Genomic DNA, 19,068 nt, shown 5'->3' on the forward strand with positions numbered 1-19,068 from the left:
CAAAGAGAAACCCAAAAGCGTTCTGATCACATGTCAGAGGCAAACTTAAATCAAAAAGTGGAGTTTCCCCTCTTCTTGAAACGCCCGATGACAAGACATCCCTAAAGCACGAGGACCAAGAAAAGGCCAACATCCTGCAGAAACAATTTTGCAGTGTCTTTACTTGATTTGATTTTGACAACATAACAGATAAAATACTTCAACCACTAAACATTACGAAGGAAATGATAACAGAACAAATCAGGAAGCTCAATGCGAATAAATCAATAAGTTCAGATGAGATTCATGCCTCAATGCTTATTGAACTTCGTGACCATATTGCAGAACCACTATCAATCATAATGAATAAAACTCTCGAGGAAGGAAACTTACCTAGTGACTGGAAACTAGCATATGTGACACCAATCTATAAAAACAAAGGAGCACACAACCTTGCTATTAACTATCGCCCCGTAAGTCTAACTTCAGTAGTCTGTAAGTTGATGGAAACAATGATACGAAAACATATCATGGAACACCTTATCAGCGAAGAACTTCTATCGAACAAGCAATACGGTTTCAACAACAAAAGGTCAACAGTCACACAGCTTATCTCCTTTATAGATATGTGGCGAATCAACTGCAAAAAGTGAAGTGGTCGACTGCATATACTTTAATCGGATTAATTTTCGCGAGATTAAATTTCGCGATTTCGCGAATTTTTGCCATTTTCGCGAAATTAAAACTCGCGAACACGCGTGAGATTCCTGATTCGCGAAATTAAATCCACCACAAAACTTTTAAAAATTGTATTTTTGGCGGAGAAACTAGTTCCAAGTCTCCATTTATGGCAAAAAATGGCTATTTTCAGCTGTTTTCTGGCTTATTCGCGAAATTAAATCCACGCGAAATATTTCAAAACTCTGACTCGCGAAATTAAATTCAGAAAATTTCGCGATTTTTTTAGCGCGCAAAATTTAATCTCGCGAAAATTAATCCGGTTAAAGTACTTCCACTTTGCCAAGGCATTTGACACCCCATCGAAGACGAATTCATTCTGAACTGGATCAAATCTTTTCTATCGAACCGCAAGCAATTAGTGAGTGTTAATGGTGCAAAATCATCTTTAGATCCAGTGATAAGTGGCATTCCTCAAGGAAGCGTGCTCGGTCCTCTGCTTTTTGTTATTTATATTAATGACCTACCAGAACATGTTCTATCGAGCATTTTCTTGTTTGCAGACGACACGAAGATTATAAAGGAAATCAATTCCATTCTTGACTCCTTAATCGTACAACATGACATTGAAGCACTTGAAAGATGGTCCCGTGAGTGGCTGTTGAAATTCCACCCCGACAAATGCCACGTTTTAACGATAGGTAAATTCGAGAACATAAAGCATGCACACCCGTATCAACTAAATGGAGAGCAACTTGAACATGTCTTCACAGAAAAAGATCTCGGTGTTTTGATAGACTCAGATCTTTTATTTGAAGAACATATCGCTAAGCAAGTAAACAAAGCTAATTCTATGTTGGGATTGCTCAAAAGAGGATTTCAAGACCCTAGTCCTCGCGTATTCCAGACACTTTATACCACCTTTGTACGACCACATTTAGAGTATGCTCAATCAGTATGGCAACCAAGATTACGTCGATCTATCAACCTGATCGAGAGTGTCCAAAGACGTGCGACAAAACTAGTAAAACCAATCTCACGGTTACCATATGCAGAAAGACTAAGACGCTTGGCGCTACCATCCCTTGAGTTTCGAAGACTTTTCTGTGACATGGTCCAGGTGTATAAGCATATCCACATCTATGATAGTAAAACAACACCAAAAAAGTTTATCAAAAGGACGCGACCATGTAGAAAGCATATACACGAGCTTCAGATGAATTTCCCGGACGATGGAGTACGTGGTGCACAAAGCAAGTCCTTCTTCTATAGAACTATCTCAACATGGAACGCGCTTCCAAAATACGTGGCAGAAGCATCATCGATAAAATCGTTCAAGAATAATTTAAACAAAGCATGGGCAAACCATGAACTACGCTATTTATTGTAAATAAACAAAGACCAGTTCTAGAGGCCCATGGCGTGCCTGAACTTTGTATTCGTTGTAATAATAAAAAAATAAACGGGTGAGAAATGTTATAATTCTTCTGCTCGACTTACCTTGAATTCGACGTACTTTTCCGTTATTGGTGTAATATTTTAATCTTTGCAAAGTAGGTAAATAAGTAAAGTAAGTAAGTTTGCGACCGCAGTTGAGGGTGATTCGAAGTCACTTTTCTTTAGCTTTCTACTCAAAGGCAGGGGAAGAAAACACTCTTTTCTCTGAATGTCTTGAGCATCAAGCAGAGAGGCATCAAGTATCATTTTGAGAATCTTTGGTATCTTTGGGGTTGAACCCACAACCTTACGAACCGTAGCCAGACGCTCTACCACTGCTATACCGTCATAATAGGCCATTTCACAGTCGAAATGAATCATGGGTAATAGGGACTGGTTGCGCTCTAGTAACGACTTCTGGTTGGTCAGACGCAAAAATCTTCAAATATTTTCAAAACTTTGGACCGATAGTAAGTCGTCATTAGCGCACAGTGGTCCTGATTACCCATTACGCTTTTCGACTGTGAAATGGCCTATGCTACGGCTACTTTTAGCTGAGGAACAATATTTTCAAAAGTTCCAAGCCTCAGCCAGATTCATTTGGTTGTATACCTTTCTCCTCTGTAACATTATGCCACACCCATCATTTGGGCAAGTCACTAAAACCATTTCACACTGTTCATAATGGGCCTGAAGAAATAAAAAGTGATACCGGAAGTTCGTCTAATGTCGACAACCCCTCCTAATTCAGTCACCCTTCGGTAGGGTTACTTTAATGGGATAAACTTTCGCGGGGATTAAAGTTCGCGGATTTGGGTGTCATCCGCGAAATTAAGTCCCGTTGGAAATTTGGAAGAGCCTCATCCGCGAAATATTTCTAAACAATACTCAAAATATGTAAAATAAATACTTTTTGAATGGTTACTTGGATCAAAGAAGCGCTAATAATGTGTATTTCAACAACCAACATGCATGATTTGACAGTAGAAGTAAAAAAATCGTGAAAATATTGTCACCCAATAGTGCCACACGCGAAATTTTGAATTTCGCGGATAGGCTCAACCACGAAATTTAATCCCCACGAAAGGTTATCCCATTGAAGTAGCAAAAGTAAGCAGGTTGGAATCATTAAAAGAAAGTATGTTTCATTTTACTTTCTTTACGATTTTTTTTCTAATCAGCGATTCCACCCATCTTTGTTTCCATCTTTCTCATACCTAAAGAAGGGTGTCGGGGATAGAATGAGGTTGTTGACATTAGGCCAAATTTTCAAAAATAATCCAAAAATGAAGAAAATATAAATACTATAATCACACTACAATTACCACCATATGCACGTGATTCAATTAAATGAAAAAGGACATTCATTCTTTAAAGCTGCTGAACAAAAATGAGATAATGATCTACATCAAAACGCTAACCTCAATATTTCTTTCCTTGACAATAACATTATTACAATGTTTGCAAGCAATTTCTTTATGTGGACACTTTTCTTCATGTTCTTTTTGATGCATTCGAATGAACTTCATTTGACATCCAGTGAATTGACATGTCATTTCGGCGTACAAACAGTCACGGTCTGCATGACTCTAAAGAAATAAAGCGAGTTTAATACTTTTAAGAAGTGATTAAAATGTTATGTTTTATGGTTTCAAGATCTGGTGTTTGACTAGGCAGATGGAAAAACCGTGGATAGTTAACTAGACCAGGCAGAAGCCAGATTCACGAGGACGTTTATATATATAATACATCTTTCCAGGAGGGACCATCCCACCACATCATTTTTTCTCTTTAATATGAAAAAACTCACTTTTTATCATAAATTATCTATAGAATTCGAAAAATATTTCATAATAACTCATTTAAGGGTTGTGACATATATAGCAATACTTTTTTCGGGACACACTGTAGAGGCAGACTAAAAGAAATTAATTTCATACTTTGAATTCATTCTTAAGACCAATCCAATTGCAGCCTTGACTTCGGTGTAGACATACGACTTTAAACTCTGGCTCGTTCTGGTTTGATGACATGATGATTTAATCTTAACACTTTGGAAACAAATAAAAAGAGTTAAAGGTTTTACATAAGTGTTCCCGTTTCATATCAGACACATATTTCGTATCAGGACAGTGTCTGCCTATTGTTATATTATGCTTATATGAGCAAAAATGTTTTTGTTTTCCACTTTCTGAGCAATCTTGCTCCACATATGTGTCGATTCAATGTGAAAAAGCTTGTGAATTAAAATTGATGAGTAAGCAAACGATATCACTCTTATTTAAAAAAAACCCTTTAAATTGCATTTAAATGAAGTAAGACCATAGTATGGTAAGACTGACGAAAGATCTAAATTAAAATAACTTAAAGGGAAAAGGTATTGATTATTTTATATCATCAAAAATTGTTTTAAGTCAAACACTAGTCTGGACCCACACTAATTTTTACTCCATTTCACAAAGCTCACATGAGATAAAAATTAGTATGGTAGAATTGGAGATTTTGAATTTGCCACCAGAAAAAAACCGTTTGAAAACTGGCCAATCAGAATTTTGTTGCATAAATTTTTCGGGAGAACAATAGACATAATCGGCCAATCAGAAGCGTTTCTACATAAAATTGTAGAAATTTTTGTCCAAAACTACCCGTCACAAGCTTCTCACTTCATGCTCCCTGACTAGTTCGAAAATTCATTAACCGATTTCCTTTTAGGTTGCTGGTATCCACTAACGGATTCGTGTTCCTTACATAGTTATATACTACCTGGGGTTTTGTAGAGGTCTGTGATTCAGACTAATTTCTTTCTACAGAAGAAAAGGTTCAAAACACCCTTAAAACACAATATTCTATAAAAGATATAATTGATCAACAAACAGTAACAAGAGAGTAATACTACTGTACTTTTCTTTCCACCATCACGACATTACCATCAGTAGCATCATATAACTGAAATCTGATCCAAAAAAACCATACTATTTATAATAATATCCTTTTGCTATAAGAAAATAACAAGAAATGGATTTCAGTTCGAGTTTAATGCATTTTGTATTCTTACAGATTTTTTTCTTTTAAAAAAAGTGTCTCTATACACCTATCAACTTTTAGCGGTGCGGTCAGCGTTTGACGAGACTGGTAACGAAAATACGTAGAAAGTTTTTTTGACCTTTTTTTTAAGAGGGTAGAAAATACAAGAGTTGAAGCACTCTTGAGAAAAAAAAATTAAAAAAGGTTCGCGCTTCTACGGAGAGACAAAATGTCTCTCACATTCAAACAGTTTCGACGTTTTTGCTTTGTTTAGATATCACTTTAGGAGTGCATAGCCTACACTATGCTGCCATACGATTTTTTATCAACCTGTCGGTATATAACGTTTTTACATGTTGCGCTTTGTAAAAAGTTACAGACGGAACGGTGTCGAGAAAAAAAGCCTTAACATTTATTTTGGAAGAGGGTAATTTTTCTCCAAATATTGCAGTTTTACAAGTAAAGACAGCAAAGTCAAGTCAAAAACAACAATTGATAATTGTATCGTATAGGTAAAAAAGTATTTCATCTAAATAAAAAGCGGACGATAAAAAATAGCTCTTCTTCTTGAGGTTATCATAAAGAATGTTTCTTTTTCGTTTTCTTCTTCTTTTTGGTTTTCGATTCATCCTCGTCTGTTATGATCTGAAAAAACAAAAAGGGATAAAAAGTTGATACTTTCAGTACGAATTGCACGGTATACTATAGCCTGGATATCCAAGCTCAAAATTTTAGAAAAAACTAAATTTACCTCAACATACAAAGTTCTAAAATTAGAGCTTGGTCTCCCTAGAGAATGAAAGTGCAAACCCATGTTTCCAAAACTTTCCTAACCAACCCAGGGCAGTAAAACAATAAAAAGCATCTAAAACCATTTAAAACATCCAAAGGTTACCCCAAAGTCCATAAACAAGTTTGCATGTATCACCATAACCAAAAATGTTTTCTTGGAAAATGAACTTGCCTCTGTTTTCTTCTTTTTCATGTTTTCATTTAACAGAGAGCTACAATCAGGGACAAAATACTTGGCACAAAAGGGAAATTCACCGGGGTGTTTTGAAACCACGATCGATTTGTAAGTGCTCTAAAGTAGGTTCGAAGGGTAGAGTTTTAACGCTAGACTTTAGACTTAGGACCTTAGATGTGAGGATCCAAAAATTCAAAAATGGTCCAGTAGGGCTTGAAATATAGCCTAGAAACCAATAAATCCCTCCCAGATCGAAATACTCGATGAAATCAAGTTGAAGGCCTAAAAATTGACATTCTCGCTCGAACTTCAATTTTCGAAAAATTGTAAATTAGCCAAAAGTGCCAATATATTTTGACACTGATTGTATATCTTCACTAGCAAGTGGAAAATTATATATAACATTAAAAACACAGTTGTGTATTCCACGTTTCGACGGATAAAGAAACGTCGAATATACAACTGTGTTTTTAATGCTCACCTATTATTTTTGACACAAATAATATACATTGACTTTTACGTTTTTTTATATATAAACCTGGATGGAGAAAGTAGACCATAGTTTTGAACCGGCAATTTGTTCAAACAAAACAAACAACCGGCATGACGCGAAGGGAGAAGGCGAGAGAATAATCTTGATCGATCAAATTACCGGCACCAGACTGTGGTCTACTTTAGGATAGATGGCGGATTATCTTGCTTCAGTTAGGGATGTAATAGTTCCATCTAGTATTTTATATAAGATATCTGTGTCTGGAATACGTGTTATACAGTAATATATGTGTTATATGATAGTATGATAATTGCGATCAGTTTGTATGAATTATACCAATATCATTCAGAATTTCCTGAACCAAACTACAATTATAAATTACTCTAGTAGTATTATGGCATGCTAGACTTCAATCTTACAGCGAGTTCAACCAAAATATTTAAAAAAAATAAAGTAACCACAGTAACTTACGGTGGACTTTCGCTTGCTTAGTTTTTCTTTCGTCCTGAAATTAACAGAAAAGCTTAATTTACAACAGATACAATACCTAAAAAATAGGGACGGGCTGGAGTTCTTACAAGCTCTTATTTGATTTGGTTGGTCGTAAAGATGTAATAAAAGAATCTTATTACTTTTTCTAAAGAACGCGTCATCTCTATCACTTTAAATGACCAATTAGTGAAGTATCTTGTAAAAACTCCAGCTCATCCCAAAAAATAGCGTGCTAGACTTGGCCCTGTTACAAAGTTCGATACATTCACTTATCCTTTTGGCTTCTAGATCAACTAAGTGTTTTGTTTTATTGATAGAACTAATTTCGTAACAAGGCCGCTTTCTCATTCTCATTGTCCCGTGTTTTCCGCCCCTTTATGTCCTTCCCACCTTTACTTAAGATCGATCTACAGTCAGTTAGAGGTAACTGAATTTGTTCTGAAGTCAGATAAAGGTAACATTTTAAAGTGGTCAAACCAAGGTTCTATATTTGGGACGTAAAATGGATTTTACACAGAAAATTAGCACATATTCTGGAAGTTTTGGTGAATTACACAGAATTTATATATCCCTGAGACGGAAATCCTTTTGACACTGATTTTAGTATCATCTTCATCTTAGTAGAGTCACTTTGTGCAGTCGAAAGTAGAATCTTACGTTGTTATGCTAACGTTGGAGAGGTTTTTCGTTTTCCCCAATGTCTTCTCCCATTCTTCATTCGAGCCTGTGATTTCGTACCTAAAGAAAATACGCCAAGAGCTTCAGTGTGATTGGATAAAAACATTAGAAACGCAATGTGACTAGACAAAATAATTTACACCATCATTGAGGTAGGTCCATTAAAACGGCACTTGAGATGTAGTTTCAATATCGGTAAATGACGACAGGATTTCGTAATACACCTAAGAACTTATGAATACACCTTGACACCTAGAGTTTAGAATAACGAAGTTCACCAAGTGCTACAAACTTACTGTGACAGATCAAAGTTTTTCATTTTCTCTTTTTCTTTCTTCTTTTGACCTTGATATTCTTTTTCAACTTCAGCCTAGAATGAATGAATGAATGAATGAACGAATAAACGAATGAATGAATGAATGAATAAACGAATAAACGAATAAATGAATGAATAAACCAATGAATGAATGAATGAATGAATAAACAAATGAATGAATGAATGAATATCATTGAAATGGCAAAACACGAAGAAGTAAAGAAAAGCACCTTCATCATTTGGGCATAAAACAAGCCGATGAAATCTCACTGCATTGTTTATTTAAAACTTGTGACAAAATTCCCTGCTTAGATCAAGATGTAGTGATAGAAAATGACTAATGTATGCAGAGATTTCAAACTAAAAAGTTACAAACTATCAGTTGGAGGAGGGGTTACTCACTAATTCTTGTTTGAGTGATTGAGCAGTTGGCTCCATTTGAACACCAGTATTCTTCGGTAATAAAGCCTTCTCTATATCAGCTTCAACGATACCATTCAAAAACTAGTAATGAAGAGATTAAAATCGAAGAGTGCATTCAAAAGTCAAGCACAGATGTGATCGAATGTTTTTAATATTTGGTAGCTCAAATACACGATTCAGAAGATTCACATTAATCGGCCCTCCATAAACAGGCCACAACAAATGTTGACAGCTGAAGTCGAGTGCTTTACCGACCCAAGCAGTGGCAAAAATTCTCTCTGAAACTGATTTTTCAGATTCACAGTGGTTAGATTTGAAGTTGAAAAGTTTCAATTACAGTGGAGTTTCGAGTTAAGGAGTAAGGTTTATAAGGTAAGGTATTGTTAATTGTTAAAGGGACTCTACTGTAGGTCAACCATCCAAAACTAACATCAAGATATAAGAGGAATATTCGACAATCCTGTTGTGTTACTTAGTACCTGGTTTGCTTTTCTCATGATCTTGTTAAATAATCCGAGAATTTGTGTCGAAGGTAGCTCAAGTTCTTTTTCCATCTTTTCAACTGATTTTCTTTGCAGTCCCATGCCAAGTAAGATAGCCTGAAAAGGATTAAGAATTGGTGTTTGAAGAAGACATTCCAAACTCTGTTCTGGTCGAACCAAGATCAAGTTTAATTTATAGATAGTCGAGCTGCCTGAAACTGGCGGGATAAAAGTAAACAAACTTTCATATTTCTTGGCTATCCACACATTATTAACCCTAATCATTTATGCTATTTCAATACATTTGGAAATGAATCTCAAGGTTTGGATTACAAATTTCCTATATCTATATATCTTTTTTAAACCTGGATATTACCATCAAAGACGGGATATTTATTTATAAGTTGTTTGATAAACGGGATGCATTTCCTTTTTCCATAGTCCGAATGCCACATAAAGATAGCAACTTGCCAGAATCGATTTTTTATTCTTCTTTTGTTGGTGAACTTCTCAGGATTGCTCGTTCTACGTTACTTTTCGAGGACTTGAAAGTTAAAGCCAAAGTTTTTATACAAAGAATGCGATGTCAAGGTGCTGAAAACGCAAAGTTAGATTGCAGTCTTCGACGGGTTATAGTTCGTCATTTTTCAGAATTTTCAAGATTTCAACTCTCTCAAGATTCACTCGTTCGCCAGCTCTTGCGGTGAGCGGTCACGGTGTACGGGGCTTCGAACCGGGTTATAGTCCGATTTTTTAAATTCTCATTCTTTCCCCACTCTTTCCATCTTATTCTTTGAACTGTAAAATGTGTGTGAGAGCCACAGGGTTGGATAGTGGCAATCCAATCCCAGTTCCTTCTCTTCTAGTATGCTTTCTTCAACGTTGTGTCAGAAACGTGTCAAAGGTGTGGCAACTTTGTCTAGTAGAAAGTATACTTCTTTTCTCATTGTAATTTTAGTTTCTTCGGCTGGTTCCGTGTTACGTTTTAGTTTATTTTATATTATTGCGCGCGTTTTATACTTTCAATAAACACATCTTTTTACTATCTTTTATCTGTGGTGGTGTCTAATTAACACTGCTTGGCCTACCTACACAACCCTATTTCCATCATATAGGAGGATATTTTCACAAATGGCCGAAATCCTGTGTAGGTCGAAAACTGAGGAACAGATAATGTGTTTTTTTTGAAATATTTTTTGACTCATATTGAGTTACTTCTTTCCATCTTAACTCATATTGAGTTACTTTCTTCCTTAAAGTCATTTTAGATCACTAGTTTTACATTGACGGGTTTCTATGTCATCATATTTTCCTTTTCTACTCCAACCTGATTGATTTTCTGTGAATGTTCATTCTAGATTTTTGTTGTATTTGTATTGTCTTTTTGTTTTGTGGGTTTTTGTCTTTATTGTTTCCATTTTGAGTAGTTGAAGGTTTTATACTTCTAGACTATATATAGTATGAAAATATAAATGTTTTCTCCTGTCAGACCTACAAACAACAAAGAGTATATATATATGTTCGTTTTTCTAAACGTTTTGGTCTTGCTGTTTCTGAGAAGGACTTGGATCTTCCATGTATCTATTGGACTCCAAAGAAACACAAGACTCCTACTGGTAAACGTTTCATTATCGCTTCAAAACATTGTTCCACCAAACTGATTTCTCGATCTGTCAGTCTAGTTTTTAAGCTTGTTTACAGACAAGTTGAAAATTTCCATACAAAAGCAAAGTTTTTGAGCAATTATAATAAATTTTGGGTACTTCAAAATTGTGATCCAGTACTAGATTCACTCAACCGAATCAATAAAAAGAAAAACGCCAAATCTATTTCCACCTTTGACTTTAGTACATTGTACACAAAGATTCCTCATGACAAACTGATTAAAGAACTATCAGAGGTCATTGATTTTGTATTTGATGCAGGTAACTGCAAGTTTATCGCTATTTCTAAAAATGATAAAGCGTATTGGTCAAAAACAAAACCCAAATCTTCTGTGTCTTTTACACAGAATTCTTTGAAAACTGCTATGAAACATCTGATAAAAAATTGTTTTTTCAATGCAGGTGATATTGTTATGTGTCAAGTGATCGGGATTCCCATGGGAATCGATCCGGCGCCATTTTTGGGGCTAATCTTTTCCTCTACCAATACGAACAAAGGTATATGAGCAGGGTCATTGAGGAAAATAAGGTTAAGGCTCGCCATTTTCATTCGACTAAAAGATTCATTGATGATTTGTGTGCTATCAATGACGGTAACTTGTTTCAGTCTGTGTATAGAGATATCTATCCAGATGAGCTTGAACTCAAAATTGAGCACTCTGGTAATCATGCTTCTTTTTTAAACCTGGATATTACCATCAAAGACGGGATATTTATTTATAAGTTGTTTGATAAACGGGATGCATTTCCTTTTTCCATAGTCCGAATGCCGCATAAAGATAGCAACTTGCCAGAATCGATTTTTTATTCTTCTTTTGTTGGTGAACTTCTCAGGATTGCTCGTTCTACATTACTTTTCGACGACTTGAAAGTTAAAGCCAAAGTTTTTATAAAAAGAATGCGATGTCAAGGTGCTGAAAACGCAAAGTTAGATTGCAGTCTTCGACGGGTTATAGTTCGTCATTTTTCAGAATTTTCAAGATTTCAACTCTCTCAAGATTCACTCGTTCGCCAGCTCTTGCGGTGAGCGGTCACGGTGTACGGGGCTTCGAACCGGGTTATAGTCCGATTTTTTAAATTCTCATTCTTTCCCCACTCTTTCAATCTTATTCTTTGAACTGTAAATGTGTGTGTGAGAGCCACAGGGTTGGATAGTGGCAATCCAATCCCAGTTCCTTCTCTTCTAGTATGCTTTCTTCAACGTTGTGGCAGAAACGTGTCAAAGGTGTGGCAACTTTGTCTAGTAGAAAGTATACTTCTTTTCTCATTGTAATTTTAGTTTCTTCGGCTGGTTCCGTGGTTTTTACGTTTTAGTTTATTTTATATTATTGCGCGCGTTTTATACTTTCAATAAACACATCTTTTTACTATCTTTTATCTGTGGTGGTGTTTAATTAACACTGCTTGGCCTACCTACACAACCCTATTTCCATCATATAGGAGGATATTTTCGTAAAAGGCCGAAATCCTGTGTAGGTCGAAAACTGAGGAACAGATAATGTGTTTTCTTGAAATATTTTTTGACTCATATTGAGTTACTTCATTCCATCTTAACTCATATTGAGTTACTTTCTTCCTTAAAGTCATTTTAGATCACTAGTTTTACATTGACGGATTTCTATGTCATCATATTTTCCTTTTCTACTCCAACCTGATTGATTTTCTGTGAATGTTCATTCTAGATTTTTGTTGTATTTGTATTGTCTTTTTGTTTTGTGGGGTTTTTGTCTTTATTGTTTCCATTTTGAGTAGTTGAAGGTTTTATACTTCTAGACTATATATATAGTATGAAAATAAAGTGTTTTCTCCTGTCAGATCTACATACGACGCTCTCTAATTCGACCTTCTTCGATTCGGCACACTCCATTATTCCATAAAATTTAAAGTCACCGTCAGCTATAAACGCTCATAAACGACACTGTATAAATGGATAAGCTCCCTTATTCGACGAAAATCCAACTCCCCTTGAAAATCGAATTAGAGAGCGCCAGCAGTAGTCACATTCGTTTATAAAAAAGGTGTCTTCAACAATCTTCAAAAGGACTTACCATTTGGACGACGGATAGATTGAAATCGAATCTTTCCAAGAAATACAAAGACGAAACTGGAACAGAAAAACAAAACATGATGTAATTTGTAACTTGAATGGATCATTTTTCTGATAATTCTGAAGCATTGGGCCGTTCCATTTTATATAAATACAGGAGTGGACGAACATTTCCAGGGGGTATTTTTTCATTTTTCAAGTACTAGGTCAAAGGTTATTCTAAAATTTCCAGGGGGTGATAGACTAATTTTTGTTCGTCCACCCTTACTTTTAAGGTATGAAAATAATTTCGCCATTTTCCAGGGGGTATTACCACATTTCTAAAAATCCTCTTTTGCCTGAAAGAGGCTCGTCCACCCCCCTGTACGGAAATTTAATGGAACAGCCCATTACATTGGCATTTCGGTTTTGTAAATTTTTGCAATCATATTACTCGTTCCAGAAGCCATCCCTCCAGACACTAGAGGCCGGATATAAGTCTAGCGGCCATTGATATTCTGTGGAAAAAAGACGGGCTCAAAAAGCATACCTGATTGACAACAAATGCGCTTTTTTGCTTTTAAAGATATCAAGTATCATAAACCGTTTGAAAGGAAATTTGATTATGAACTATTTTGATACAGTTTTCGCTGAAAATGAAGCTACAAAAATGTTATGATGCTTTTATAAAAGAGCTCTGATTACAGCCACAATGGGATGTTAAGTGGAGAACCCAGCTGGCAGATAACGTTGTTTCAACATTCATCTAACGTTATATGGACGTTGCGAACGTTAGATGGACGTCGAAACAATGTTATGTGCTAGCTGGGAATATAGGTAATAACCATGGTCTTAGACGAACCATGATGGTTGTTGACGGGTGTTTGAGATTTCCATACATTATACAAAGTTAAAATCAACTCATGTAAAAGAGTATTCTAAATAATAACCTGTAGGTAGAAGGTCAGTGATGAGGTGATAGTCAGCCATGTTCCGTGCGTACAAATCCAATCGCTTCAAATCATACTTTGAAAGATGCATCTCCAGCTCTTCTTTTGATAGTACTAAAAACGGATAACATGAGATTATACAACTAATTTTCCAATGAGTAGTCTAGATCTAGACTACTAATTAAAAACTTTATACTAAAATGCTACTAAAATTGTTTCAAACTAAAAAGAGAGACGCGCTCCAGAGAGAGAGGAAGAATTATAAAAACTCTCTCGCACGCGGTTTTTTATGGCAGACTTACTCTTTTTCGGCTTTGGGGCACAGAATTACCCTTATATAATGGTCTGGAAATCGAGACTATCTAATAAGTAGAAATTCAATCTTAAAATGAGGGTAAAAGCGAAAAAAAGATCTGTAGACAAATTACAAATTCTTAAAAATTAGGAAGTGGGGATTCTGATTGGATTTGCTTGGAGATTCTCAACTATCTGTCGTTAAAAAAGGCTTCTGTAAGGCGCCATCCGTTTTAAACCAATCAAAATGATTTTATTCCAATGTACCGTTTTTAGTGTTTTGACCACTTGCGTGTTTCATCTGTAGCATGCTCAAACCAAGACTTGATTTAAAGTTACCAAACTCGTAAGATAACAAGGAACAGAACCTCTTTCTGAAATCTAAAAAAGAAAACATAGAAGGAATTTCATCAATATCATCATCGGTTTTCAGGGAAGTAGAGCTATTGCCAGCTGTACTTGGTTTCTTTAAAAGGAATTTTCAGCCAATAAACTTAGTTGAATGAAATATTAATGCAAATTTAGAGTTTTAATTTTAGAAAAACTCAGATGGGAAGTTCCTATTTTAGTGGAAACTTCAAGAAACTAAGCCTACCCTTAAGCCCGACCCTCGGATTATAAAAATTATTGTCGGGACCTAAGCTCCACGAGGTGGGCGAGATGGGCTGCAATTTACAGAAAGATTCATTTGATAGAGTTTCAATTTCAAGAGCCAAACGTACTTAGCTTAAAACATTTTTTTGGTTAAAGCAGAAGAGAAAAGTTGTTCAGTTGCTAACCATAATTCGAAGTTACTACCCAGCTGGCAAACAACGTTGTTTCAACGTTCATCTAACGTTATGTAGACGTTGTGAACGTTAGATAAACGTCGAAAAAACGTCGTGTACCAGCTGGGTGGACTGTCAAAAAGCTTAAGCCTCGTTTTAACGAAAAACTCTTACCTAACAAAATTTTGATAATAAAAACACCCTACTCAATCCAGGAACAAAGTGTTCTAAATATAACCATTTTTCGAATTCTTCATGCTACCTCGAAGTATTAGGGACACGATTATTATACACACGACTAAAGTTGAAAGCAATAGGAACTATACCTAGCCAATAATGGTGAAGCCATGATTGTTGCGATGTTGAGCTTTCTTGATTCAAAACTTTCAACATGATACACGAGTGTTCTCCTGTCAGCTCGTTCTAAACAGTCAATTTCAGTTGTGATTAGAATATTAAAGCTAAGACCATGTTCAGACGTTACAGTTTCGTATTGTTCCGAAGCGAAACGGTTCCGAGACAAGTGTGAACGTCAAAATTCGAAACGTCAAAAAACAAGACCTTACAAAGCAAAACAAATCGAAACGGCTTCACTCCACTATCTTTATCGAAACGGAACTGCTATGTTTTCTTGCTCCGAAAAGTTCTGAAACCAATATGAACACTCTCGATCCGTAACAGAAACTATAGCGGAATAATACGAAAGGGTAACGTCTGAACATGATCTAAGTTAACGAACGATACCTAAGAGAAGGTTGGAATTGCTATGAAAATAATGCTAAGTTTGCGAAAACATTGCAGAGTTTATGTATGTGTGTTTTTTTGCGACGGAGGTGGTAAAGTTCTAATTTGTCTTGTTCTTAACTGATTGAGGTCGACGGTAAATCAGTATTTTTACCGTCCTCGATTTTGCGGGTCCAAGCTGCGGGCTATTCCAAATCGCTTCAGTCACTTTACCGTCCTCAAAAGTGCAAATACATAAACTCGCTATTGCAGTTGTCAAAATAAATCATTGAAAAAGAACGGCGCGCGCTACGTGATCTGCATTCTTGATGGTCCAAGTGAATAATTTGTAATGCTTTTGCAAGATCAGTAAGCAAAAAAAATATCTTTAAGGTGTTTTATTTTAGCTTTTTGTATCAATAATAGTAATGCTGAAATTAAATTAAACTCGTATATGGAAGTATTGTCGAAATATTACTCTCTCTACACCGGTTCGCAGCAGTGATAAAGAATAAAATATTGATTTGAAACTTAAACAGTAAAAACTTACAGCTGATTGTCGTAGATATACTGGGACGAATTCTGATTTCTTCCAAAACCTAAAAAGAACAATTAGAAAGACAGCTACTGACTATATCCAAGGAATTATCATCTCTGTCACCATCACTGATCTCTAATTAAATTTAACTATCTTTATGGAACATATCCCAAGGACGCAGTATGTTTTATTAAACCTTCAAATATTAAGCGATCCATGATATGCACCACTGCAACGACTTTACGAAATTATGCAACATTTCTGTGTTTTTTTTCATCCAATACGTCACTTTTTCTATTGTTTAATTGACGTATTTGGTGGAAAATTTGAAAAGTTCTCAGACTAGACTCTCCAGTGGTGCATATTATGAATTAATATTCAATCAGTTTTGAAGCAAATTGTAAGCACAGTGGAGTCTCTTTATAACTCGAACGTCTCCTTAACTCGAACAACGTTTCTAATCCCTTTAGTTAACAACGCCTTATAAATCCTACTCTATAACTCGAACAAATCGGCGATCCCCATGCGCGTTCGAGTTATAGAAACTCCGCGGTACATATATGATAATCAGTATAAATCTTATGCACCAAAGTTTGATATGTCTGAAAGGATGCGGGGAACTCTCATGGTAAAGATTTAAAACTATTTGTTATACCTTAATTGCATATCTGATGATCGCACAAGGCGTGAAACTGACAGTAATATATGGATTTTAAATTTTAGATTTTAAATTTTAACAAATGAAAATATATGTACCTTAATTGCATTAATTTTCGCGCACCTTTTTCGCGAAAATAAAAGGTGCGCGAGTTAGTGATCGTTCTGAACGTGTAGAAATCTCATTTTAGGGCTTTTTTAATAAAATGGGACCTAGATCCATGATAAATATGCCTCTGGGATGTAAATTTAGCTTGAATACCCACTTAAAGTGAGTAAAACTCAATCTAAATCGTCAAAAACACTCAAAAAATATCCCAGAATTTGCAAGATGCGCGAAAATAAAAGGCTCGCGAAAATTAATGGAATTAAGGTATATTCTGATATACTTGAAAACCAACTTACTTGAGAAGATCGTTAGTCAATCCGTACGAGACACCAAGGTAATCTAAACGTTCAGGTTTACGTTCATTCAATTTCAACAATAACGGTGGTAGATTCTTTCTTGGTTTGATTGTCTCCTCTAGAAAATCTCCTTCGATTTCTTCGTCTGTAACCTGGCGTTAGAATAGGATAATACTGAAAATATCTTGTCATAGAAATATAGACTCCATGCCATTGATTTCAAAGCCCCAAAGAGGCTAGAGCCGAAACTCTTGGACTGGAAAAGCCACTTATTTCTCATCCAAAACACAAACGTCAGATTAAAAACAAGCTACATGCTGAATGGACCTACCTGAAGATTGATGTAATAAGACAATTGAAAAATGAGAACAATAGTATGAAAATGCAGAATAATACGAGAATAACTCGAGACATTCATGGAATCCGGTGATTCTCGGCTGTTCTGGTAATTTTTAGAAAGTTCCTGTACCAAAATCAGTTTCATTGAAAATTGAACCATGCTTAATCGTGTACATAAGTGATGTTTTTGTTTGAAAAAAAAAGACATGAAACGAAAAAATCCAATGAAAATCTGCAAAAACGGAAATTTCTGGCTTTTTTGGCCGGAAAAAACATTTTCTCAAAAATCGAACTCGGTCATGTTTTGAGCATTGCGAATACGCATCATTCTGCAAAAAATCTGAGAAAAATAAGGATGAGAAAATGTCAAAAAAAAACGGTTTTTCCGGCATATTTCCGGCATTTTCGAAAATCGGGCTCCGTCACATTTTAAGTATTGTCATTTTGCATCAGTGTGCAAAATTTCATAAAAAAATAAAGTACAGCTCGAGAAATTCAAGAAATACTGTCTTTCCGGCGAAAATAGGCTGTTCCGGCGATTATTGAATAGTTCCGGCTTCTAAAATCAATTTCATTGAAAATTGGAACATACTTGATGGTGGGCATTGCTATTAAAGTCTGTCCAGATATAATTGGCAGTGGAAACAAGAATGCCTGTAACTTTTAATAGTGAAATATAATTCCAAAATTTTTTTTTGCTTGTTTTAGAGAATCAAAAGCGCTATATTTGAATGTATTTTTTGTTGAAAAATTCGCGAGTTTTAGCAGTTAAATTTACCATTGCAAAAATTGAGCTTTTTTTCTTTTTATGCTATAACGTTCATTTTTAAACTAGTGGTAGTTTAACCTTAGGTAAAGAAGGTTGTTGAATTTCAAGCCAAACGGAAAAGTCCTTCGGAAGATATAGGACCCGAAATACCCCTTGGTAGCACTTTTCTGTGAAATATCAAATCTCCAAATTTTTACTAAAAACGGTGGTTATGTTATCTTTTTTTTAACATTCAATTAAAAGTTGTGTTGCTGCATTTGCGTTATTGGTATCATTGATCATTTCGAAACAAAGTGAATGCACAGTTTGATTGTTTTTATTGAAACGATAAGCACATTGAACTTACATTGCCTTTGTTGTTTTTAAGTAATTATAGAACTTTGCTACTTCCCAAAACACTTTGCACAGTTTGACAATGAGGTCATTATCGTAAAAAGATCGTAAAATGTGTTATAATATATGATTGAAAAACTGTTTTATCATCACTACCCCCGTTTTTATTAAAAATTTGGAGATTTGATGTTTCACAGAAAAATGCTACCAAGGGGTATTTCGGGTCCCATATCTTCCGAACGACTTATCCGTTTGCCTTAAATTTAACAATCTTCTTGACCTAAGGTTGAACTACCACTGGTGTAAAAATGACCGTTGTAGCATAAAAAGAAAAAAAGCTCAATTTTTGCAATCGCAAATTAAACCGCTAAAACTCGCAAATTTTTCAACAAAAAATACATTCAAATATAGCGCTTTTGATTTTCTAAAAGAAGCAAAAACATTTTTTGCAATTATATCGGACTATCAAAAGTTACAGGCATTCTTGTGTCCACTGCCAATTATATCTGGACAGACTTTAATAATTTTTTTGAATGAAAAAACAACCAACTATAAGGAAAAAGTCTCAAAAATCGGACTCGGCCATGTTTTGGGCATTGTTAATACGCATCTTTGAGCAAAAAATCAGAAAAAA

At 35.3% G+C, this 19,068-nt stretch overlaps 2 protein-coding genes across 2 annotated transcripts in view; both read right to left on the reverse strand.

Annotated features, from left to right (window-relative positions):
* The window catches only part of LOC136809494 (prolyl 3-hydroxylase OGFOD1-like), a 629,446-nt gene that overhangs the window by 248,710 nt on the left and 361,668 nt on the right, over nt 1–19,068 (reverse strand). The gene's annotated exons all lie outside the window — the stretch shown is intronic.
* The window catches only part of LOC136809489 (RNA cytidine acetyltransferase-like), a 29,855-nt gene continuing 16,393 nt past the window's right edge, over nt 5,607–19,068 (reverse strand). The window contains exons 18-29 of the mRNA XM_067066027.1: nt 16,994–17,145; nt 15,944–15,992; nt 14,997–15,093; nt 14,171–14,284; nt 13,610–13,723; nt 12,682–12,737; nt 8,967–9,086; nt 8,467–8,568; nt 8,045–8,118; nt 7,728–7,808; nt 7,050–7,083; nt 5,607–5,763 (exon numbers count right to left, since the gene is read on the reverse strand). Coding sequence (XP_066922128.1) covers nt 5,695–5,763; nt 7,050–7,083; nt 7,728–7,808; nt 8,045–8,118; nt 8,467–8,568; nt 8,967–9,086; nt 12,682–12,737; nt 13,610–13,723; nt 14,171–14,284; nt 14,997–15,093; nt 15,944–15,992; nt 16,994–17,145 — 1,062 coding nt within the window. The 3' untranslated portion in view covers nt 5,607–5,694. The remainder of the gene's footprint in view (nt 5,764–7,049; nt 7,084–7,727; nt 7,809–8,044; nt 8,119–8,466; nt 8,569–8,966; nt 9,087–12,681; nt 12,738–13,609; nt 13,724–14,170; nt 14,285–14,996; nt 15,094–15,943; nt 15,993–16,993; nt 17,146–19,068) is intronic.

This window comes from Clytia hemisphaerica, unplaced genomic scaffold (genome assembly GCF_902728285.1).
Source record: "Clytia hemisphaerica strain Z4C2 unplaced genomic scaffold, Clytia hemisphaerica genome assembly, whole genome shotgun sequence".
In the NCBI taxonomy this organism is placed as follows: Eukaryota; Metazoa; Cnidaria; class Hydrozoa; order Leptothecata; family Clytiidae; genus Clytia; species Clytia hemisphaerica.